Below are 26185 nucleotides of genomic sequence, written 5' to 3'. Positions count from 1 at the left end.
AACACATTGCTTCTCCACATCTTTAAATACTTTCAGGTTTACATTTCAGATTTCATTGTTGATGAAGGACTGAATGTTCTCACTCTTTATCTTGTCTCGAGGGGTATTAAAAGCCGAGAGGCTCAGGACTTTAAAGCTCCGGCTGACTGCTTTTAGGTTTTGTGTGGGTCCAGATTCTTAATGACCCTCCGGAGACGCTGAGATGAATCCTCCACGCGTCTTTTAACCGAGCGTTAATGTTTAACTGTAAAGCTGCCACTTTACTGGTTCTGCAGGTTTCTTCCTGTTAACAGGGAGTTTTTCCTTTCCATTGTGGAATTGTTGGAACTGTTTGGCTTTTCTCTGTAAAAGTGCCTTAAAATGACTGTGATGCATTTGGCACTTTATAAATAAAATGTAATTGTATTGTTAATAAATGTCCACTATATTAAAGTTTTAAAGGTATCTATGCTTGTTTGAAGTGTTCCCTTCACTCTAAGGACTCTATACATACTACGGTATACATTATGTTGCATCAGGGTACATTTATTTCCTAATCCCGATTCAGACACAAAAGCAAATAGAATTTCAAATTACAATATCGAAAAAGTAGTAGAGTGAGATAACGTGAAATAAGATATCTTAGTATCATGAATACTATAGTCTATAAAGGTGCCTTTAATTGTATATTTCTAAAAAAAAGTGATTGATTTTGTGGAAAATAATGAACGAATGAATCAATCAGCCACTTCCTCTGCCCACTTTGTACCTGCATTAAATTAGCTCGGATATTTCTCCAGCTACCGTGACATCGATGCATTGAACATAAGTAAACTTTTAACACAATTTGTCCAGTAAAAACCTACATTTAAATAGTCTCAAGTCCAGTATTGCATTTGTTCCAGCAGCAGCCTCTCCTTAATTAGAGATGCTCTTAAGAGAGACGGCAGCTTAGTGCTGATGGTGAATATATTCAAAGGCTAAGCAGTGTGCCATCAGTCATGATCTTTCTATCTAGCTGAAAAGTAGTGTCCCCGACTCCCTCAGGGCAGGTAGAGGCTGTTAGTCAGCACAGTGCTGACACGTCCCAGGGGCCTGGATGACTGGCTCTCACTCTGCATTTCAGTCACTGCACGGGTCTCGCCGTGCCCATCTCTGCAGAGCAGCTGCAGCATTAGGCCGTCGGAGGCCAGTCCACAAACTGAGCCAATTATTACTCCCAACATGGAAATATATTTAAGACTAAGAGCGGTGCCAGACTCCAGCTCTCGCTCGCTAAAGCGCCGTGATCCAAAACAAACATCTGTAAGGTTATCCTGAGCAGGTGTCCATTCCAGAGAAGTCCTCTGGTGGTCCAGGAGACATGCCACGTGGAGCTGTGCTGCGCGAGGTCTCCGTGTGTGGCTGCAAAAAGGTAAAGGACATTTATCCGAGTTTATCTGGATATAAATGTGAAATGTATTGTATTTCAGCCACACTGAGAAATCACTGACAGCAGAAACACACATGAATAAAACCATGCCTTTCATCAGTAAAAAATGATTTCTCGTTCATATGATTACCATATTTTAATTGTTTAGATAGCCAAAAGGGAAGACTGACAAACATGTTTTTGCTGTATAGGACGGTATTTAAATGTCTGCGAAATAATCCTGTCGTCTCTCATCTTAAAACAGACATAACATCTGACTCGGCCAATAACAACTTCCTACATCTCCTGGCTGACACAGTACAATAATTTGCACTTGTTTAGGATTTAGATGATTTATTTGGGTCACTTGATGCCGTACGACAGCTGCTACCAGATACAACAGAGCGAATAAAGTTGATCTGTTCAGGTTGCAGTTACCCATCAGCCGGATTCATCTGAAAAATACCAAAAACATTAGTTGATCGTTTTTCAATGACTGCAGTGTACACTGCACATCCACTGATTTATACAGAGTAAAGTCACACCTTTGATCGACCATGAATCCAAAAGCATGTTATATTTGTAGAAGTGGCAGGTTTTGTGTTGCTTATGTCACCAAGTTAAATGAGCATTTGCTGCCATCTACTGGCCAAAGAGGAAAATGTTCAATAAGAGGTAGTGAGAGATGAATAAGGTTTTCAGCAACATTAATAGTGATAGAACTACAAATGATTTATAGATTAAAGAAAAAACAAGTGAACACTATGTGTTGAACTTGACAATTCAGTCACACAAGAAATACACATTTGGTTTTTTTTTTTCTGAATTTTATTCTTGAAATTATTTTATAAAATCTCATTTATGTCTGCGTCATTTCTTATATATTCATCATCCAGTTAACAAGTTTGGCTATTGTCCCTTTCCATCCCCACATATTGATCATAAGGTCCATACCCCTTCACATACACATTGTGCGATGATCATCAGTGCCAAGGCGGGGAGGGGGGGGGGGGGGGGGGTACATGGGTATGGGCCTTTTACAGAGCATGCCAGGATAAAGGGAGAGGGGGGGGGGGGGGGGGGGGGGGGGGTTGGGGTGGAGAAAAGCCTGCCTGACTACACCACCACTGTTGATATCGCTCACATATCCACACAGAGGTAAAGAGAAAGTGGAAGTCCATGGTGACTTGAGAGAGAGACATTAACTGATGGTGTTCAAATGGCTCAATGCATGCCACCACTTTTCTTTTGCGTCCCACAAACGCTGAAATAAGCTCCACTCCACAAGTCGTCGAACATGTTACAACAGCAGCAGCCTGGAGACTGCTTAGCCCTTAGAGACAAATTATCAGCCCGCTGCTTCCAGTCACATCCACTTCCCCTGGTGTGTGTGTGTGTGTGTGTGTGTGTGTGTGTGTGTGTGTGTGTGTGTGTGTGTGTGTGTGTGTGTGTGTGTGTGTGTGTGTGTGTGTGTGTGTGTGTGTGTGTGTGTGTGTGTGTGTGTGTCTGTCTGTCTATGTTGATCCGTTTTCTCTCCAGGCTTCCTAAAAAGGCCAACATCTACAGACACGAGGCGAAACTTTAGCAAAATTCACAGATTTATGATACATTAACTGTACATCCAGAAAAGCCACAGGATTTTAGTTTTCCGCTCCAGTAAGGGATTTGTTCTTCATTTGGCAATATGTTCACTCTCACATGGCTCAATACTTCGGACAGTCGTCTTCCATGCTGGTATGATTTGCAAACAGAGTTGAGGAACGAAAATATATTCAATATGATAAATATTCAAACTATTAAATTAAAAAAAAAAAAAAAAAAAAAAAGGCTTCGTTGGATGGAAACTAATAAAATTGCACAGCCCCTAAGGTCACTCAAGACATTTCTGAAACCCAACTCAGCTAATGTTGACCCGACAACATCCAACAGGTATCAGACGTCCCTTCTTCACCTTTTCAACATGATAAAGACACGACATTTCAGGCTTCAAGAGGAGGAATGAGAATAAGTATGAGATCAAACTCCACAAAAACAAAACAAAAAAAAAATATATATATCAAAGAAATCTGACAACCAAACAAAACATGACAGGCAACAACAAGTGTGAACTGCTGCATAAATTCTATTATTTCACATCATCTGCCCTCCTGTCTGCTTCAACTGCTGATTTTCATTCTGCAGGCAGGTGAAACACAAAACAGGGAAAAGACGACATGAAAAACATAAATACTGAAGGATAAGACAATTGAATGAGCTTAAGGCATTTGGAGGTTATTCCTGACAGAACATTAAGGCTGGAGCAGCTTTAGTAGTCTGTCTCAATAACCCGGACTTTTTTTTTTTTTTTTTGTGTTTAATGAAATGTGATTTGAAATTAGCCCTTGGAGATGACCAACTGCAATATACAATTACTCCCCTTTTACAAGGACAATTAAAGCCTAACGACTAAAGGACCTTCATTTTTAAATGTTCACACGGAGTAAAAGTCATTTAACGTAAACTAACGGAGGAGGCAAACACCTCAGTCGAGCCATTCCACTCCTCTCTCTCTCTCTCACACACACACACACACATACATCATTACCAGCACAGCTGTTCCAGTGCTTGAAGTGTCTCACACACTCACGGGGTGAAGAACTGTGCTGTATAGTCTTCACCAAAATAGTTGTGATCAATAATAGTCATATTGAAGCTGAGAGTTGTACAAACGACACAGAACTTCATTTACAGTTATTAAAGTGCATCTCAAATCTTGATTCCATTGACAATGTGTTTGTTTTTTTGTTCAGATCTTCACATCCAGAAGTGATTTGATAAGTTCAATCCAGTTGATGTTATCATGGTTTGTATGATCTTTTTCTAAAATAAATTCTAATTTGGAGACATTTTCCACCCGGTTTAAGTGTATTTAAACTTGCCATCATCCTACAATAATCTGAAAACCAGTAGTTCATTTTTGGAGATCGGTTTGTGGCCTGCGCAGTATGGGGGTGAACTCTATCTGGCCTGTAGGTGGGCCTCCTGTACAGCCACACAGGTTCATTTACATCACAACCTGCCAAGTACACATTCGGCAAAGCAGCATTACACCGCATTCATTTTGGTTTTTTTGATCAGGATCTCAGATTTAAGTGTACTTGATTCCTTTCTAAAGTTAATTTGGCTCCGTCGAAACTTTGCAGCGCGGTACACCATCAGCTTCAAATGACCATAAAGTGAAGCCTCTCCGTTGTAATGGAGTGCAAGAGATTTCCCAGGCGTGTCACTACCTGTACACACAGCAAGAAAAAGAGTAAAAAAAAAAAAAAAAAGACAAAAAACAACAACCTGTCAAAGTGACTGATTTGCATCGTCAGCGGAAACATGACAAGCAAATTGTACAAGATAAATGTAATAAATACACAGTAGTTGTTTCTTCAGGGCTAGTTTGAAACCACAATGTTAAACTGGGTGTACAAGTCATCTGAGGTAGACGGAAACCATGTTAGAGTATACACGTTCATACTGCCTAAAATCAGTCAATGGTCTCACACCACGTGAACGAAGCGTAATCTGTTGATCTGTGGCTCGGTGTGAGACTTCCTGTGATCTGGCCCCCAAGGCCAGCGGCGACCACAGACGTGGAGAAGGGAAACTACAACATCATGAGCCGTGTAGGCTGGAGGAGCGTAATGGAAGGGGGGGGGGGGGGGACTCGATACGGACACGACTACCAGAAAGAAATCAACGCCACTTATATTCAAAGTCTCCAGTCAACAGCAGCGTCTGAAGCTCGGTCAGAGAACCAGAAACCATCAAGGGTTAATTTACAAGGCAGAATCTTTTCAATATATGGCGTCTGAACCATTGCCTCAGTGTGTCCCTTTAAGAGATCTCCCACACCACACCCAGAAGATCCCAATGCCAGACCTCATGCCCGTTTAACAGTCTCACATTGTTCTAGAGAATAGAGATTAAAAAATATATACTATTGACTTATTGATTTCCAGTGTATGTTTTTTTCTTTATCCCTACTTTTTTTTTTTCCCAAGTTAAAAAAGATCTCCTTTATCACAATGCAAGCTCAGAGGTCTTTTCTACACACACATACATTCATTCATACACACACACACACACACACACGCATATATATATATACTGTATCTGTGTGTATATATATATATATATATATATATATATATTTATATATATTTATATTAGAAGAATTCTTAGCTGGAATTTAGGAAAAGAATATATATTCATTTGGATGTAATTCATTCAAAATGAGAAGGAATTTGACTGTTTTCTCCGCTTGTCCTTCTGCAGGTAAAATTTGAGGAATTTGGGAAGCGCTACAACATCACGACTACTCAAGAGCAGGTAGCAGGGTGAAACTGAAGAAACAGAGAAGAGGCCTGAATGTGGAGCAGGCAGAGAGACGGGCGGATATGGCTCCCTGTGTCATGTGCATTCCAATTCCCTACTGATGGCAAGAGAAAATGTACAAAGTTCAAGGGCGGGTCGGCGTGAAGACCATCAGATAAAGGGGAACATAGTGAAGTGAGAGGAAAGCAAAAGCAATAGTGCAAGACTACGCTGCGGGTCAAAGGGAGGGGGGGGGGGGGGAACTAAAACACTCCGTCTGCTTGATTCACCGATACACCAGATGAGATATGGTGCCAGATTTGAAGTTGAGTTGATGGTTGGGCACAAAGCTGTGCTGAGGATTCTTCCGCGTGCACATATCCTTCGCATACAAGCCCATGCACGAGTCACACGACACCTTCGAGCAGTTCACACAAGTGTGTGATGCACCTGGCTTGTTGCAGAACCCGCATCGCGATCCCCCCATGCTTAGCCGCTCGCTGCTGCCGCCCTTTGGCGTCGTCAAGGCAACAGACTTGCTTGAAAACAGCTTAGTGGACATGAGGGGCTTCTCCACCATCTGAGGGTGAGGGTGGGGATGAGAATGTGAGTGGGTCAGAGTGAGAGGGTGCGGGTGGAGAAGGGAGTGGGAATGAGTATTGGAGTAGACGGAGAGCTTTTCCTTGACGGGGATGTATCCATCGAGGGGCCGTGGGGATTTGGGATGGTAGTCCTGGAGGCCACAGCAAGGCGAGGGGTCAACGTCGTGGCAGGCGGGACAGAGGATCATGTCACACCTCTGGCAGGATGCCATCGTGGAGCAGCCCAGCCCACAACCCTGACACTTCACGCTGCCGTGAGCCTTCAGCAGCCACCCGTCCCGAGCATCCCGGGGCTCTCTGGATGGAGGTCGAGACGGCGTTTGCCTCCCGCCAGTCCCAGCACCCCCTCTCTCGGTGTATAAGTCAATCTCATCCAGAGATGAGAGATGATAAGAAGTGTAGGGATCGGCAGGCGGAGGGGACTGGATTGGGAAGAAATCGGCGATGGGACTATAAGAAGGTGGAGCTGCCACAGAGAAAAGAGATGCTGAGGTGTTGGGTCTCAGGATCTCGTCCTTCATGTCCTCCTCTGCATCCACAAACAGCGGCTCCTTCCTCAGACTCAGCGAGGCCTTCAGAACAGGCTTGCTGACTGCCGGGTGCCAGTGTCCCGCCCCGTCTGTAACATCCACGGACTTGGATGGCCGGCTGCCTCGCCTCAGGTGGTGGGCGTGAGGCCGCTCAATATCCAAAGGGCGCACGGACAGCCGCGCCATATCTGCCCCGAGGCTGTCGCGGCGGCGGAGCGCCTCAGCACAGCCGGCCGCGTCATCTCTGCACCCTCTGCGCAGCTCCAGGGCCTCCAGCTCCGAGGCCGACCCGCGTGCCAGAGCCACCACCTCGCTGAGAAGACGGCATTCCGCCTGCGCCAGGAAGAGTTCAAATGCTAACTGACGGAGATGATTGGAGCCTCCGGGGTGTTCCTGCAAATAGAACTGCGAATCGTGGTCACAGGCATAGCCAATGGTGCGCAATAGAGCGCGGAGCTCAGCGTCGGAGATGGCGGACTGCAGATGGTAGACATATGGGCCAGTGAAGGTCTGAAAGAGAAAAAGGTTCATCAACAGGAGTTCTTTACGTCGAACATACAGCCGACGGGGAAAACTTAACATCAAAAAGACCACAGTCAGATCAACGGCAAAGTGTCCAAAATAACCCTCAAGTTAAATGATCACCATTGTTAACATTTTCAGTGTATTTTTATTGCATAAATATTACACATGTCCTTATCTGTGTGATTATAATCTAATTCCTTTGCTTGGATTCTGTTTAAAAGATAAAAGAAAGATAAACTGCCACACGATGAATCCAGGACTGGAGGCATAAAACTCTCAGGTGTTATAAGCACAATGTGTACACTCATCATAACAACTACAACTATATGAGCATTTTAAGAAGCTCTATTTGTAGATAAATACTACAAGATGGTGTAAATATTGGGCAGTCATTTGTTAATATATTGCTGTAAATGTGTATGTGCTGAACCATGGAAACGAAGAGAGTCAATCAGTATCTCACGCCTCACAAACGATGTCTTAAACTGTAGAAACTCTCTAGATGTTAGAATTTCTGGTGATCGATGACACCGCTTCGGGAATAAAGACTTTTTCAAAATTACCGTCCACAAATAAAGTCCTGAGCAATGTCAGACCTGTGTGGAAACAATATAAACATGAAGGATTAGTGAAGCTTATTAAAGTTTTGAGCTCACCTTTATACATCTGAACTCCTTCTTCCAGGGAAAGAGCAGCAGGTTGGTGCAGATGGTTTCCAGGGTGTGGAACGCTCTCTCCAGGCTGCGGAGGTTCCCCCCTCTCTGGCAGCGGAGCGAGTTCTCCATCATCTCATAGAAACGCACCATGCGAAATCGTTGCCCCGGGTCTGGTTGGTAGGCTCCCAGCAGAGCGGTGGCAGTGGAAAGCAGGGCTTCACTGTCCTTGTGTTTGCTCCGGTCCCCCTCAGGTGTATTTCTGCTCACCGTGCGTTCCCCCCCCTCCTCCAGGCGCCTCTCCAGTGCCGTCACGTACCTCCGGAACAGGTCCTCTTTTAACTTGGCATCCATTGTTTGCAGCAGACTATCAGTCAGCTGTGACACGTTTATGGGAGAGCCTCACCCCTTTTAGCATAACTTGCACCAGGATGCCACATTCACGCACCATTTTCGGTCACCATAACTCATTGTACACACTGGCACACAGTCAGCGTTAGTCCTTTGGAGGAGTGAGATTTTGCATCCACTCAGCAGCAGCACATCATCTGAACAAGAGATGCAGTTGTCTGGTGTTACTGCTTTCAGTTGGCGAAGCTGGGCTGCAGCCGATAGGGACGCCTTCGTACGGCCATCGCTGCTGTTGGCTCAAGGCCGAAGTTGTTTCCAGACAAACAGGCCTATGTCATGCAAAATGAAGTCAGGAGGAGCTTTTCTTTACACTCTGGAAATGTAGTGTTGCATCTATTCCATTCCTTGGTTTCAGCCGGCGTAGAGTTCAAGGTCACTCATCTGGAAGACTCAGCCATGGCCGGGCGATTGTTCTGAGCCACATCCAAGCTGCAATGACACAGCAGAGAATTATTAGGAATCATAATGTTAACACTGATAAAAGATGACCATGATACTGATACATTTGAAATATATTCTGGACTTACCAACTCTCCACAAAAACAATGTTAGAAGTTAAAAACAAGTGCTACAGAGATGGAGACATTAATGGGTCAGAATGTGATGAACTGTTGACTTGTCCTGGAAGTACTCATACCTTCACCCACAGTAATAGAAAAGAAACAACCAAAAAACAAACAAACATGCATGCAAGATGGGAACAAATGGCACAATGCAGGTGTGAAGAGTGATGGTAGATGTTTCACGAGGCATAAGCGTCAAATAAGAATGTGGATCAGGAAAGATGCGATTGTAAAGCCAGTTACTCCAGTGGGCTTTCACACAAACAGACTCACTCGTTCCTATTTGTGTATTAATCTATATTTCAGAATGTGAAGGTGTCCTCTAAACAAAGTTCATTCATATGGTATGTGCTTAATGATGCATAAAATGATCAGATTTAATCTCAGCTTTAACATTGTTGGAAAATTTCGTGATGTTGCATCATAGTAGAGACATGCATTGTGCTTGTGCATTTCGTGGCTCAGATGAGAGGGAAGATGTGCAGGCATCGCTATTCAAACAGTGTGGGACGATGCATTGTGTGGGTTATGTCAGTCACACTGAAATGGCTGTTCTCGTAGATTTTAATCGAGGTGTACAATTCGAATGATAAAACACGCAGTTTTAAGAAGGTAAATCATATCAATTTGTGCACTGTTGAGAGATATCCCTTCCTAACGTTTATTACAACAGTAAATATGTGAGCTATCCGCGCCACATGCGCGTGGACGCTCCCCGCCTCCAGTTACCTTTAGCTAATAACAACTGACACGTACACAACCAAACGTCAACAATCTTCTATATGGCTGCTTGAACGTAAGCACGTTGCTCCTTATTCCAGTTTATTCTCTCATGTAATATAGCAGTTCAACCTAAGCCAACATCAATTTAGCGAGCTAGCAGCCTTAGTCTCCGAAACCACCATGCCTTCCTATTGCGCATCAGATAGGCCAGAACCAGCGACCTCCAGCCAGTGAAAACCAAAGGAAGCACTCGCACTGGGTGTACAATAATGTAATAAATGCTCAGAATTGTGTCTAAGCCGCGGTTATCTTCGGCGTGGCCCCCGAATAAACGGAGTGAACGCCCATTTCAGCGCAGCTGGCTAGCGAACATTTCCTCCAGCTAGCAGGGCGTTCTATCGCTTCATGCAGATCTGCCCAAAGCAACAGCAAATAATCCGACAAGAAACACAAACACATGGTCGACTCCGGTCATCCCGGGGGTTATTAACGGGGCGCTGCGAGATCACGTCGTTTCTAAACTGAAACGCCGCCAAACGGCACATCTTACCTTTAACAAGTGCTAGCCATGGCTAGCGACGCCTCCTCAGCTGTTGGAAATTCCCATCATCACAACTCGCATGCGCATCGGCCTGGCCATAGCGTCACAAAACCACGTGACGCAGAGAGAAGCGACCCAAACTCCAACCCCATCCCCACAATCACCCATCATAACAGCCAAAACACTAATGTCACCCATCATAGCAGCCCCAATACGACTGTCACCCATCATAACAGCTCAAACACTACTGTCACCCATCATAACAGCCCCAACACTATCACCCATCATAACAGCCAAAACACTACTGTCACCCATCATAGCAGCCCAAACACTACTGTCACCCATCATAGCAGCCCCAACACCGTCACCCATTGTAACAGCTCCAACCCAACTGTCACCCATGATAACAGCCCCTACAACCCTACCGTCACCCATCATAACAGCCCCAGCACTACAGTGCCTGTCCCAAATCCCTTTCACCCCAGCATAATAGTCCCAACAATACCAATATTGTCATAACCTCCGCGGTCAAATTGTGTTATTCAAGCTTGATACATTATAACCACCTCTTGTACCAAATCAAACATCACTTATTTAACCCCATGAAGAAGCAGCCAGAAGACAAAAAACACTACCAAAAAAAAAAAAAAAAAAAAAAAACCACTACAAAAAAGACAGCAGAGTGCAGTTTTAAAACAGTCTGGTATCTGCATAACATTTCTCTTTGTTTATGTCATAATCCAAAGAAGGTCAATTATTCCACTGGCAGACTGACTAGATAAGCTCCAACACATTTAACTGCATCCCCGCCCATTTCAATACCATCCCTATCGTCTCCAGGTACATAATGACCAGCGACATAACTTTAGCCCCAGCTTCATCACCACTAACAACAAAACAACAACAAAACTTGCAACAACACTCAAGTCAGTTGAAGCTTGGAGCCTCACAATCAGCTCCAAATAAATTGCACTGAATTCATTATTTTATAGCAGTGCCATTACAACAGGGGTGTCTAACCTTGGTCCTCAAGGGCACCTGTCCTGCATGTTTTCGCTCTCTCCTAGGGGCTCGTTATTGGGTTTTTTCACAACCTTGGTGATGACATCATCATTAGATTCAGGTATGCTGAAGCAGGGAAAGAACTAAAACATGCAGGAGAGGGGCCCCCGAGGACTAGGGTTGGAGACCCCTGCATTACAACATTGTGATGGCATTTCATAGAAATAGAAATAGAAGAAACAAAACAACATTTTCAACTGTCTAACAAGGGAAAGAAAAACAAAAAATACTGTTTATAAAAAAGACCTAAGTGGCTGCCATCTACTTTGGCCATTTGGGATTATGGAATGGTAAAGGGAAAAATAACAGTAAAGAGCAACCAAACACAATCAGACACCAGATAACAAGCCCAGCAGCATATTTTTTACTGATCAAAACCTGCAGATCACAATCAGACTTGACATTTCACTGTATTTTGTAATGCAAGAATTGGCTTCATGTTGAGATTGAAGTAATTTTCAGTTCTAATTGTTTGGTTTTAAAATGTAGACGTTTTCATAATGTGCCACAACAAAGAAAAACCGTAACGTTTACATTTGAACGTGCTAGTATTTTTACAGATCCGAATATATTGATTAGATTAAAAAAAAGAAAGAAAGAAAGAAAAGGAAAAGTTTTTCTTGGGGATTCATTTTCTGTTTTGGTTTTCATAATGACTTTCAGAAAATATTTCCATTGTTTTTGCAGTTTTCCGAAGGAAATGTTTTAGTAAAAAAAAATAAAAAGAGAGAAAATGTAAATAAAAAAAAATTGTAGTTGCATCTCTGAATGAGCTCTACATTTTCTCTGGATATCAGTTTATGTGGACTTTTAATGGTTTAATAGCTGACAACGGATGGTTGCCGGTTGCGCAAGCTCCTCCCAGAGCCCAGAAGAGCCTCGCGGCCGGTGACGTCGCCTCCGTGACGTGGTGACGTCGTCCCGGGGACGGAGGAGCTCTGCTTGCCGGAGCACCGACTTCAGTGTGAAGAAAAGAAATGGCGATGCTCGGAGGCTACAGCGCAGCACAGCACAAGAAGAACGTCTCCGACGGGAGCAGCGACGTGTCGGAGTTCATGTGCCCGGTGTGTCTGGAGATCTTCGAGAGTCCCGTTACGACACAATGCGGCCATACGTGAGTGTTTTCGCCTTGTTTTGGGCCGCCCTCCCTTTAACACACCGCCAGCCATGTAACCGTGATGCGAGCTGAAACAATGGAGGGAAAAAAACACACTTTGCAGTGTCCGTGCAGCTGAGGGAGAAGACCCCGAGCGCACATGCGTTTGCGTTCGTCGTGACAGTGTAGTTTGATGTTTATTAACGCGGGGATCTGGCAAAACAAGGTCCAGCTTGCTGAATCAGTTTCAGTTTTGTTTACATCAAAGAGGAGGCCTCACTTGGGAGTTGTAGTTCCGACGCGTGTCGCTTCAGTTCGTGAAAGTTCCTGAAAGGACTACAAGTCCCAGCCCCCCCCCCCCCCCCTGGAGGGGGGGAAGGGGGGGTGACTTTCCGTCTTCTTTAGAGGAAGAAACAAAAAGAGGGTTTTCCTCAGCATCAGTGTGCCAACTTCATCCTATAAATAGAACAAGTGGCTGTCAAAGCTTTTCCTTCAAAGCGGCAGCTCGATTTGCAACCAGTGTTATGAGATGTTTTCTTTTTTTTTTTTTCCTTCTTTCCTTTCTTGTCTCCTCTTCACATCCCCTCACGTGTGCCCTTACAGGTTCTGCCAGAGTTGTCTGCAGGAGTGTCTTCGTCCTCAGAAGCCCGTCTGTGCAGTATGTCGGGCCACGCTGGGCCACTGGACTAAAGCCGCTGAGCTGGAGGCCCTCATCCAGTCATCTGTGGCAGCTTGCAAGGGGTGTGGAGTTCAGGTGTGTGTGTGTGTGTGTGTTTAAAAAGTTCAATGGCGTTGAGCTGGGTTGCAAGTGAAACTGAAACTGTGGTTGACGGCTGTCCTGAATGCACGATGACAGCCTGAGACTATTTTCTGACATATGAAGTTCCGCTGCACTGCAAAGTGTGACTTGTGCTGCAAAGCTGCAGCCGCCGACAACCAGCACACATACAGCAGAAGGTCAGAACCATAGCAGGTTGTCGATGCTGGGGAATGTCCTGGCTCTCCGTTTGTTTCCATACCAAGCCCCTCAACTGGAATGCTACAAGGACAATTGTGTTTGCTTTGTTCATTTACCTGCTGGAGGTACCGCTGGAGTACATTACAGGAATGTTGTAGCAGCCTTTGCTTTGAATTCTTTGGAATTAAGTTTAAAAGCACGTCACACCGTATCGCAGGTGGTAAACTTATCCGACTGCAAGAGTTTCAGGCAACTTAATCATATTAAATCTTAATGGGGCGATGGATGGTGATTGGACGCTTGCAAGTGTGTCACGTCTGGAGCCTTCAGTCACATGAATCCTCACAGGATGGCCCACACACCACAGGAAACATTCTGAGGATACTTTTAACACATGGAAAGGGTTAGATGAGGGGATTGAACTGCAAGCTTGGGATGGGAAGTCGACCCAATTTATCTAAAAACCTAAATCCTTTAGGATTCACCCTGAAGCTTGTACGCGTTTCCTATCGGGAGTCTTCGCTCATGTCAATAACATGACAACAAGGTCAATAACGGCCAGGGGCCTGCAGAGAGCATGGTCAGTATAAATCGAGATAAAGTTAAATTTACCTCTCTTTTATTTATCTTTCTGTAAAGCTGATGGCTCACCAGCAGCATTTGGGGTTAGGGTTCATGACAGGGCAAACTCGCATTGACACTCATTGAGGGAGAACACGCAAATTCATCATTTCCATCAGTCAGACTGGCGCTGGGGATATTCTGGCGATATATTAAACCCCACAATAAAAAGTAATGCTCTCTGCTGGTAATCCACACGCAGGCTTCCTTGTTTTTGTGCCGTGACGTTTTGACTTGTGTTGCGGTTGTGCATTGTGGCGAAATGGTGAAGTTGCTCCTTTTTTTTCCTGTTTTTTTTAATTTATCGACGAATCAATGATTGCTTTGTGATAATAATGACACACATGATCACGGGCAGAGTTCACTAAATTATATTTCGTCGGGAATCGAAAACTGTTAATTGTTTGGTCTCGGAGTTCGGTCTCACTCTTTACGAAACAGTTCAGTGACTGAGATGATTCCGACTCGCCACAGAAAAGGAAACGAGTCCATTTCTAATCATGTCAGAATCAATCCACCACAACGTGCGGCTTTTACTGGACAGAAACAAGTGAAGCGTTTGTTTGTGAAATTATTGGATGTTTAAAAGTTTCGCAAAGGAGGCCAACCTCGGTGACCTTCACTGGATTGTTTTGTGAGCCGAGTTTGGAAACTTTGAAGGATTCAGATGGATAACTTTCTTCCCTCTCTGACTAAAGAAAAGGAGAGTAAAACTAAAGTACAACGTCCAGTTGCAGTTGTTATTTACTGACGTGTGTTCTCTCACAAGGTGGGTCTGTCTCAGATGAGAAGTCACACTGCAGCTTGTTCAAAATACCAGGAGTACATCGAGGAGGGAGTGAGGACCACAGCCCAGAGTCAGCCTGCCATCATCAGGTGAGAGACGGGAGGAGGAGCCGCTGTGGGTCAGCTATATTGAAACTCTAATAAGCGAAAGGATTTATTAAGTAGTTATTCGGTTTACTGGGATGGCCTCTGGTTAAAACAGGAAACAGATGGATTGTATGAACTATTTTGAGATGATGTGCTTTTGATTGAAGCTAAAATGATTAAGAGTGAAACAAAACAAAAAAAAAAGGCTGACTTGATATCAGTTCATTTAAAATATTCTAAATGATTTGAAATGTCTGGTTTTGAGATAAAGGTGGACTGTTAACACAACTTACTGGGTTGCATCTTTGATTTCTTGCTCAAACAAACACAATCGTCGAGGAACTGAGATCATGACATCCTGGATTCATGTCTGACAGATGAGTTGTTGATCTGGCTGTATTATGCTCAATCTGTGCAAAGGCTGTGCAAAACAACACTGGCAAGGTTTTGATTTCGGTCTCCACTCTCTGTTTACATGGTTCTACTAGTTTGACAACATTATGGGCAAAAGGGGAAATGACAAGTACCTGGAGGGGAAAGTTCGGGTATTTTTTTCTACTGCTGTTGTGTCGAAAAACATCTGGCACAAGTGAAAGCTTTGTTTTTGTTTTTTTTTTACTTTCAATTCTCAATGTTTTTATTTTTGTGGAATGAATTCAGAAAACTAAACAGAAACTTTTAGTTCAGCTTCAGCGCGCGCCATGTTTGCTTTATTCTCGCAGCCTGAAAATATATGAATACCGTCAGTGTGACAATGTTTGTGTTTGTGTCTCACAGTTCAGTGCCAAACCGTTATACCTTCACCTGCCCCTACTGTAACTGCCAGAACCTGGACCAGGACGGCCTGGTGGAACATTGCACGACCCAACACGCTCGAGATTCACGTCAAGTGGTGAGAAATGGACTCCCAGCCGGTCTCTGATGTCACACTCTCCACGGATTTCTTTGTAGACTGGCAGTATGTTGACCTTTGTGTTTTTTTTGCCACTGTTATCAGGTGTGTCCGATCTGTGCCTCGATGCCTTGGGGAGACCCGAATTACATTAGTGCAGACTTTTTCCAGCACCTGAAGATCAGACACACTTTCTCCTACGACACTTTTGTTGTGAGTGCAGCACTATGTAACCACGGTGTCGCTCGAGTCCTGATTTGCAAGGTGATTCAAATATCACAATGAGTCTTGTGTTTTGTTCTTCCTGGTCTTTGCAGGATTACTCTACAGATGAGAACACAATGATGCAGGAGGCTCTACAGCGCTCCCTACTGGACAACTGAAGTGTGACACCCAGTCCACCAGGAGGACACATGTATCATCTTCAGTCAGGCATGGGGACAGTGGGTAATTATTTTCATAGGAAACTGCTGTTGTAAACTATGAAAATGTAGGTTTATTATTGATCAAATAAATCTTGCAATATGGTTATAAAGGCATATTGCATCGTTTGTTTTGGGGTGATACTGTGTTTCTGGTGTGATAATCTCTTTTCTTCCCCCCCACCCCCCAATTGAATCTGTAGACTGGATAGTTTTGTTGATTATCTACTAACTGGTTTTGTCACGCTGTTCACTCATTGATGACATGGTGTCATTTAGCCAAAAACTTCCAGAGTCGTGATTAAAACTCCCTGTTGTCAATACTTGATGTTATAAAAGGGTTTGACCACTAGGTGGCTAGCTATTGCCAGTAATTGAGAAACTTCGCTCCCCGAAGTCGTCCGGTAATGTTAACAATAATATATAATATTCTATTCAAGAGTGACTCTGCATGTTTTACTCTTAAGAGAGAGAGAGAGAAAGGGGAAATTTTTGTAAAAAAAAAAAAAAAAATGTCATTGTTTTCGATTTCATGTGTGTGTCTGATGAAAGTTTGTGTGTGTTCTTCCTATTTTCAGAGATCTACTGGAAAGAATAAATAATATGAGGGTCAAACACAAGCCAGACATGGCAGTATGCGTTTTTGTAAGGTTTCTCCCTTATGTCTTTGTGCCTGCTGGTAGATCTTGTTTCTGACTTCCAAATCTCATAGGGCTAATAGTTCATCCTGTGACTCAGAAGATGCAAGTAGGACAACGTCATCCAGTATTATCAATTGGCCAATTTGATGAGTTTTCTTTGGGGGTTTTTTTTTTTTGTCCTTTTTCCTGGGATTTTTTTCTTTTCTTGCATTTTTAATGCCACAGGAGGGCAGCAGAGTCCTTTCTTTGACCGCCGGGTGACTTCCACTGCCCTCAGCAGCCTCTCTGCTCCCACACATGACACAGTAAACACGCACTTCATTCCAACTGTTACTGTGTGCTTTGTACTCCAAATTGATTTTTGTCTTTTGGTTTTGTCCAAATGCAACATGCAAAACTGTCTTTGGTGTGTAGAAAGTGTGGGTTCATAAGTTATTTGTCATAGTTGAAACACATTTTTTCATATTAAGCCTGAATTTGGAGTCATAAGACATTAAATGTGATTTACTGTAGCGTATTTCTCATGTCTCCTGTCTTGGATGGTCTTTAAAAATCTATTCTCCATTCTCTACAGGCTTTATATTTCAACGGCTATCGAAAAAAATCATAATAGTTTGCATGTAAAGTTATAAGACCGCTTTAACTTTGCTTGGGTTTTTTTGTTTGTTTTTTGTAGTTTTTTGCTGGATGTTTTTTTTTTATTGATCGATTTGAATTGTGTGTTTTATTTTCTACATGGATATTTTTTTTTTCTCCAATAAGTTGTAATTGTGTCACTATACATATCTTCAAATGTGTTGCATTTGTCTTCTACCAACAGGTGAATAAAACGTCTTACACGCAGATTACGTAGCTCTAGAACAAAACCTTAATGCCTTTTTCACTCGGTCTTTGGTTTCACTTCCAGGTGTAGATGTGTTTTCTTTCCCTCTCTAGTAAAGTGTGTATTCATTTTGTATGTGTTTATAATGTATAATGACTTTTTTTTTTTTCTTTCTCAATATATCTCTCATTTTCTTTTGTCAGCCCTACTGTCAGGGGGTTCTAAATCCTGATAAATTAAAGCTCTTTAATTATTTAAACCCTGGCCTAAGAAATCAGGCGCAGTGATTTATACTTGTGTGTATGAGACGTGTGGGGGAAGAAACAACACTCGCTGCTGATGGATGACCTGTGTGTGTGTGTGTGTGTGTGTGTGTAAGCTGAGTTTGCTCAGTTGTCATAATTCCGCAAAAGGGGAAAAAAGGTGCCAGTGAAGAAGAATTAATTGTGGGATATGTTAAATAAGAGAAGCTTTCCTCATGAATTAGACATCAGTGTGATGCATTTCCATAACAACAACGAACTTGCCATGCGTTTTTGCGTGTGTGTGTGTGTGAACTTTCTGATGAAACTTAGGCCCTTTGGTGTACATTGTCCACAGGGAAAGAAAAGCCTCTCATCTCTCCTCTTCCCCTTTTTGTTTCTGTAATTACTGGAGCTCAGTGGTTTTACTGTTTCACACCTAGCACTGTGGAGAATCTCACCCACCAAACTTCTTGATGTCACCCCCTCATTTCATATCTTTTCTTATTATTATCCTCCTCCCCCCCCCGATCAGGTTTTTTGCTCCTGGCAGAGAGAGGAGTGATGTTAACTGCGAGAGAACTAACGAGATACTCCAGTGCTTCTGGGCAGGAAGGAAGTGGAGCCGAAAAACATGGCAGAGAGAAGTCTTTCTTGTCTGTTTGGTGGCGCAGCTTTAAAGAGAAAAAAAAAAAGGGGGGGGGGGGGCAAGGTGGGGAATAGAAATAGGAAGAAAGAAACGGGGGGAAAGGGAAGAGAAGTGAACACATTGAATAAAAATTTCATAAAGTTCAGTGCACGGTGTCTTTGATGCGAGCAGCAGATAGTGTGTGTGTGTGCAGTCTGCAGGCTCTGTGGAGGCAGCAATTAATGCTACATGTGCCCAAAGGCTCCCTACGAGATGCGTGGGGACGCTGGCTTGTTTTTAAGTGTGTCGTGCCGTCACTCTCTGTTTCTTTAACTGTATTGTAAAGCTCATCTTCCATCTACGGCACGTCTGATCACAGCAGTTCAAATCCACCTGCCTCATGGCCTTTGGCAGCGGTCAAAGGTCACCGCGGAGGGTCCCAAAGATATTTGAACAGATGAGTCACTTCGAGACAAAGCCAATTTGGAAATGCACTTTTTCCATTTCTTTTTAATAAAGTACAACTCCTAGAAATCTATCTGGATCTGTAACAGCATTTTGAGTTACATAAAAAAAGGTATTCTGAATGATTTCGGTGACTTCATGCAAAAAACACTAAGAGGTTGTATGTAATTCGTGCAGGATTCACGAAGTGATATCCATCATTTGGTGGCTTTCAAGGGAAGATCTAATGTCAAACATTTGAGTGTGTCTGAGCTCTAAAGTAGTTGTGTAACACATTTGTGTGTGACAAGAGACAGGAACTCCTAAAAAGCCTGGAAAGCCTGGAAAGTTGTCTCTTGGTCGGTTTCTCTTTAGTTTTGCTGAGGTGCGGGGCGTGTGAGGAGAGCACTGGGAGTTTGTTCACCGAAAAATTCCTCAAAGTCAGTAGAAACAGGAAGAGTGGGAATCCTGCCACCCGGGCACTGCAGCTCGGCAGGCCGGTCCTCTCAAATGTTTGAACAAAAAGTGCCAGTGGGCTTCCCCAACATCTTACACCAAGTCTTCTTCCGCTTTTAAACTCTTAACAACCGACCCCCTACCCAAGAAACACACACACACACACACACACACACACACACACACACACACACACACACACACACACACACACACACACACACACACACACACACACACACACACACACACACACACACACAGAGTTCTTGTGTTGCTAGCCTCAGAGCATGAAGTCTTAACTTTGATTTAACAACGCCTGCAACCAACTTGGTCCTGTATCAGCTGAAGTGAAACTTGCACATCTCCTGTGTGTGTCTGTGTGTGTGTTTGCATTTTTGCATGTGTGTTTGCCCAATAAAAACCTGACTCCTGCCAATATTACGCCAGAGGTGTTCAGTACTGTAAGGAAACCAGGAACCACGGTTTAGCTTCAGAAGCCCCTCTCTGTACTTTTCACACTAAAATACAACATGACGGAGGACTGCAACCACTATTTAGTCTGTATTTTCTAAGTTTGTGATGAACCCGGGATGTGTCCCTCTCTGACTGTGGCAAGAGCGACACGAGGGAAACTCCTCGCACCCGTTTTAGTAGCAATGCTAAAAGCTTCAAAAGTTCTGAAAATCACTGTTTCTGCAGAAATATTCTCCTGGAAGTGAAAATGAATATGAAAGATATTGATAGAACTATCAGGAGAATTGCTAATCATTGCCTCCTCATTTATTTATTTATTTGAAATCCGCTCAGCCACTGTACTAATATTTGAAAGTTAGCCCTCTGAGGTGTAAAAGGAGGCACGGCGGGGAAAGTCTCTAGTGTGTGTGCGTGTGTGTGTGTGTGTGTGTGTGTGAGAGCGAGAGCGCGTGTGTCACAATGGAATATCAGGCCAAGTGAGGCGAATTGATCTAAATCTTGCTCCCCCTCTCTGTACCCCTGTAGACCAACTAACAACTGTATGTGGAAGAGAGCGAAGCCCAAGGCTATTATTCTCCCATTAATTTTTCCATTTGAAATCAAACCTCAGCGGGGGTGCATGGGAGAAAGGGAGGAGGAGGAGGGAACTGGAGTGGGGATAACCTTATCAGGGAGTGTGCGTGTGTGTGTGTGTGTGTGTGTGTGGGGGGGGGGGGGGGGTGTTGATTGTAGCAACGTTAATGTCCAACAGGGGAGGCAATTTCACTTCCAAAGCAGCCCTCAGTGGGTACCAGCCTCCCTGCTTCTTATTCTTCTTCACTCAGAATATTTCAAGGTTTTTCTTGTTTCGTTTGTCTTTTTTTCTAAATAAGGCAGTACATGCCATTGCAGTTCCCACAAACACACAAGTTACTCAAAGTACTTGGTTACTCAAAAGAGTAGTGGAGTTACCCCACTCAATGTTGATGCACAGGAGGAAGATGCTCTATAATCTGGACGTTAATGATTATTGATAGGAACTGGTGTATTAACTAATTTCCATGATACAATTAAGATAAACTCCCAACATGCAGGCTGCAGCAGATGCATCTTATCAAAATAAACTATTGTGTGTGGAATCCTCACTGGATACAAGCTATTCCTACTCAGACACCAGAAATCTTCCATTTTGCCATCAACAGATTTATGATAAAGGCGACGCTCATTCAACAGAAAGCAGGAGTTTAGAGATATAATGACCATGGAGGGAGGGAAGGAGAGAGAGGGAGCGAGAGAGAGCGAGAGAGAGAGAGAGAGAGAGAGAGAGAGCGAGAGAAAGATTTTTGGACAAAAAATACTAAGCTAGCTGGACCACCAGTAGGACCAACTGTTACAGTGTACTAATTCATAGATATTTGCTTGTGTTAATAATTAGAAAAAAAAATTCTCACAGGTGATATCATGCAATGGCTTCTATAATGCTCGCAGTACAGCTTTCACTTGCACTGATCAGTTTTAAGACTCATTGTTGTGTTAGGACCTCCACTCTTTTGGAAACAGTGCAATCCCAAGTGGACAAAGTCAAAACAGAAGTTCAATGTTTTCTATTACTCAACCACCCTGGTTGAGTAAATGTTCCCATATTGCCTGCCAATCCCAGTTTTACTAAAAATATGCAGGCATTTCACTTCTTGAAGCAGTTTATATATCTTTATATCCCTTGGCACACCTACAATAAAGAGGGCCTTCATTCCTCCATCTTGCCTACCCACACAAGCACACACCTCCTCGACCTCACACTTCCTCCTCCAGTCTCCTTCAATCCCAATCACTGCTCTCCACCCCGTTTTCCCCCTGTCTTTCTTTGAAAAAGAGCCAGTGCTTGCTAATCTGTCAATCAGATGTTATCCTGTTGTGGCGATGACGGGGGGCCTGTGACGGTGGGCCATACACCTCGGCTCGATGATTAACCAGGCAGGTATAGTGAGTCAAACTGCTGACAGCAAAAACTACACTGACAGCTGATTTGAAAGACAATGGTCCCACTCCCTCTACTTAACTTGTCACAGCAGTCAAAGCACTTTCTCAATTAACTTGTGATGTATCTGGAAAGATGGTGGGAAACATTGGTTTAAAGCAACATTCTCACAAACACCAAAATACCTATAAATGTTTCTATTTTTAGGGGAGAGTGTTGTGCAAATATATTATATTTCTATTAGTCGTTAGCTCTAAAGCGATGGCTGGAAAAAATAATGCAAAAGCAGACCTGGTAAGTTACTAAAATGGTTTTTACATTTCACAAGCCATCCTTCAAAGCTTTTTAATAGATAAAAGTGCACAAGGTCAATCATATAATTCTTTTTTTTGTCATAAAATTAAGTATTGCACATTCGCTGTGTTGTTTTAATTGAAAAGCCTTATTGTTGCCTGTTAGAGCAGCAAAATTAAACCCCAAATAGTCTGATTTCTGTGAACGGTCCAACACTTCCCAATTATTAACCACCTCTGCGGCGTGCCATTCGTATTCAGAGCGGTGGACCTCCCTACACTTCCTGTGCTTTGTATGTGGTGTCTTTACAGGAGGGAATGGACGATGCAGGCAGATCTGTCAATCAAACAGCAGCCCTCAAACACCGCCGGCTGCCCACAAACAGCCGTCCATATACCTCCGCTGGCTCCGGTCCCTCCTCGGCTCAATGAGTAACTAACCTGCAGGTACTGAATCAAACTGCTGACAAGCACATGGAAGAGGGTGGAGAGGTGGGGAGATGTGGGTGGATGACTAGAAAGGACGAAGGAGAGAAGAGTGTATAGAGATGACAATGGCATCATTTTACAGCCCACCTTGGTGACGTAACCTTTAACTACTTTACAAAGAGGAATGGCTCCGGCTCCCCTTCCTTTTTGTCCTGCCTCAGCCCCCCCCCTCCCCCCCCCCATCCCTTCCTTATTCCTCCGTCTCACTCTCTGAGTGGCATCCTTTGATGGGCTGTCCCTCTCTCTCATCTCGTCTCTTTAGACAGATGAGCGCTGTCAGTTCTGTCATCACTGCCCTGCTAAACATTAATGACTCTCTCGCCTGACAAGTGTTGGTGTGGCAGAGGAGAGGTGAAGGGGGACGCCTTTGGACAAAACCAGGGATGAAAAGGAGAAGTGATGGCTTTATCTGCTTGACAGATTCTCTTTTGTCTCTCTGAACTTGTGTATATGTATGTGTGCCATCAGCAGATTCTTGGCTTGACATGACGGTTTTATTGCCCTGTTTTTCTTCCCCTCTGAGGAGATGAACCTCTTTGTATTCCCATTGCCCCTCATCCTTCCTACTGGCATTGCTGACATTCCTTCAAGTATCTGTGCATGTGTGCGTATCTGCAGGCCCGTTTGTCTGTGCTGCTACTTACTTGTGGGATGGTGTGCGTTTCCTTTAAATTCTCACGTGCTTTCTTGGAGAGCATCCTGGACTTTGATGTTGGCAGCAGTGATGGTGGTGATGGCAGGTCGCGGGGAAGAATCCCAGAGGGACGAGCACTGAGAGGAGAAAAGGATGGACACAGTAGATGAGGGGGGGAGGTTAGTGTAAGGTAAGATAATCTGCTGGAGGAGAGGTCAGTGGAGTCTGTGTTTGGACACCGGGAATAATACGCAGGCTCATGCAATGTCATGTCTCCAGAGTGACACAGTTACTCCCTGGCACGTGTATTTCTTTTATTATCCTGTTGCTCTTCTGCACTGTGCTTCCTCCCTGCTGTGGTCACTCTTTCCACACTTTCACTCGTCTCTGACTCCCTCTCTCCGTGGATGTTGTCACTCGGGCCTGTAGCCTCTTTTCCCTGCTTTCTTTTGAATTATTAACTCCCCCAGCTCAGTGGAGTGAATGGGTACTGCTGAGTAGACACAGCACAGATCCGGCTTCTCATTGCCCACATTTCGGACGTTAAGGGGATTACATTGCTGGTGCCATCGGCCTCTGCACACACACACACACAAACACGCACACACACACACATATGCGTGCATGCAGACCCTATACAAAACCTTTTATCATTACGAGCAGCTAATAGTTGAAGAGAGAAATAATCAGACAAGTGGTTATGTTTTTTTCTGTCAAGATTCCTTTACTGTAAAGCTGCAGACCTCCTGCGGAGCTGCCGCCCACTCACTCTGCTTACTTCTCCCCAGGCGGCCTCTATCTCTTCTGGGTTCCCGGAGCAATGATTAACCCCAGTTCTGATCAATGCTTCTGCTGACTCTGATACATCACTGGAGTCTTGCAGCTGCCATGTAAAGGAAGCGTCAACTCTGTCCTGCTCCTGACACACTATATCCACTCCATCACTTGCATCAGGGCATGCACACACACCCACACATGCACACACGTGCACATACACACACACGCACACCTACCCACACATGCACATGCATACACAGAGAATCAAAATAACAACAATGGCTGATTACAATATGAAATCTAATAATTTAAGTGTGAAATAAATACACTCGCGTAATATTTTTTGTTGAATCTCTCATGTGAGATTGTTCTGAAAAACGTTTTAGAAATGGTCTGGCCTGGTGCTGCATCGAAGTGGAACATTTTTGACTATGTGTTTACCTTACATGTTCAAATTGTAATGAGCTGCTGGGGTTTTATATGTATGAGAAGTTCATGAGAACTACTGTAAAGAAGGCAAGGAGAGTGAGATAAACATGGGAACAGAAGAACAAACTAAAAGGAGGAACGAAGAGCGGGATTGTCGCTCATCACCCGGCGGCCCTTTACCTCGACAGCAGGGGGAAGCCCTGATTTCCTGAAGATGACAGGAAGCACAATAGCAGAGTGTTCTGTCAGCACATCCTACTCACAGAGCCGGGTTAATGATTCTGTATCCTCAGCTGAGCTGGCGAGAGGGATGAGCTGAGGGAGGAACGAGGAAGAAAAAGAGGTGGAGGGAGCTGACATCCAACTACATTTAGGCCATCATTACAGCCGCATTAGGAGCGATGGTGTGTTTTTGTCATTTTAATTACCTTTAATCTGATCCCTTCATACTGGCGCTGTTCGTTAATGAGGCAGAACAAAAACTACATGTCGCACACGCTTAGCGCGCATCCCCTCCATCAGTCATACAGATAACATGGCAAAGCTGTTCCCCGAACGAACTTCACTGAGGAGTTTCTGGAGGGCTAAAATAATCACACACACAATGAAACCATCATCATGAAGAGCCATCTGTGTAATTAAAATCTACAAACAGTATAAGCGTCACACAATTCTATATTATGCAAACATTTTTGTGAATAGAAAAATTTAAAACGACTTTTGTACTTAAGTATTGTACAGCTGTAGGAAATAAAATTATAATTTTTGGAAGAAAATTCTTGGAATAAATGCTGATAGAAACTGCAGGAAAATACTGGATTCATCAAAGTAATTGAAATTAATAGGCATAGGAGTCTGAGCAAACCTTTCTATTCAACAGTATTTCCAGGTTCTAATGGCAAAATTAATGATAGCAAACTATAACTTAAACCTAAACCCTAATAAACTGTGATCCTTTAAAGGAGACATTGAAAATGATACATAGCTAGTTTAAACTTTGTACTGTAATGATGAGATGAGCGCATGCACACACACAATCCAGATTGAGGTCTTACCACTACACAACTCTCGACCCTCGAACTACACCTGATCATGTTAAGACAACAGAAATGAGCCCAGTGAAATAAAATCTTCTTCAAGGTGCTGATTTAATTGGCTAAGAGGGGGAGGGCGGGAGGGGGGAGCTGGCTGTGCTTCCACCATTCGTCTCACTTCAAGTATTAACCAACTGCTGCTTAACAATATTGCTGACTGGTGTTAGAAACAGGAGGGATCAAAGTTTTCATGTAGAGGAGAATGGAACCTTTCAGTGGGGCCATACAGCCTGTCCACTCCGTCTTACCAGCTCATTCAAAACAGACACTCCCACCCTCCCACTCCTCACACCCACGCTCTCCCCCTCTTATATTTTCTTTTTTCGTATCCCAACAACTTTTCTGATCAAACATTCACTTCTTACATCTCCGCACTTATATCTCCCTCTCAAACATAACATAAATAATTACTACTACCTGAAAAGCATCTGTACCCCCATCCCCTCTGGAACATCGTCCTCCCCCTCTTTCACTTCTGTCCATCCATCTCTCCATCTGTCACCTGGTGAAGTAATCACATCCACATTTGATAAGGCTGGTTAGGTGGGTCATAAAAAGTTTATGCTTGTGATGCTGGAGTCTCATTTATTATCCC

At 43.7% G+C, this 26185-nt stretch overlaps 2 protein-coding genes across 2 annotated transcripts; one reads left to right on the top strand and one right to left on the bottom strand.

Annotated features, from left to right (window-relative positions):
* Window positions 1-5608: 5608 nt before the first annotated feature.
* Window positions 5609-25028, bottom strand: spata2 (spermatogenesis associated 2). Its single transcript, XM_080496093.1, has 6 exons — window positions 24925-25028; window positions 24677-24811; window positions 24060-24173; window positions 23301-23427; window positions 8048-8884; window positions 5609-7376 (listed from the first exon to the last, which is right to left on the bottom strand). The coding sequence occupies exons 5-6, from the start codon at window positions 8396-8398 to the stop codon at window positions 6021-6023; spliced, it is 1707 nt and encodes a 568-aa protein (XP_080352219.1). The 5' UTR covers window positions 8399-8884; window positions 23301-23427; window positions 24060-24173; window positions 24677-24811; window positions 24925-25028; the 3' UTR covers window positions 5609-6020.
* On the top strand, window positions 12281-17690 carry rnf114 (ring finger protein 114). The gene is made up of 6 exons (XM_080497108.1): window positions 12281-12458; window positions 13044-13194; window positions 14789-14895; window positions 15670-15784; window positions 15890-15997; window positions 16102-17690. The coding sequence occupies exons 1-6, from the start codon at window positions 12322-12324 to the stop codon at window positions 16165-16167; spliced, it is 684 nt and encodes a 227-aa protein (XP_080353234.1). The 5' UTR covers window positions 12281-12321; the 3' UTR covers window positions 16168-17690.
* Window positions 25029-26185: the final 1157 nt, after the last annotated feature.

This window comes from Blennius ocellaris (assembly GCF_963422515.1).
Source record: "Blennius ocellaris genome assembly, chromosome: 5".
NCBI lineage: Eukaryota > Metazoa > Chordata > Actinopteri > Blenniiformes > Blenniidae > Blennius > Blennius ocellaris.
This window is presented reverse-complemented; position numbering and strand designations above follow the sequence as displayed.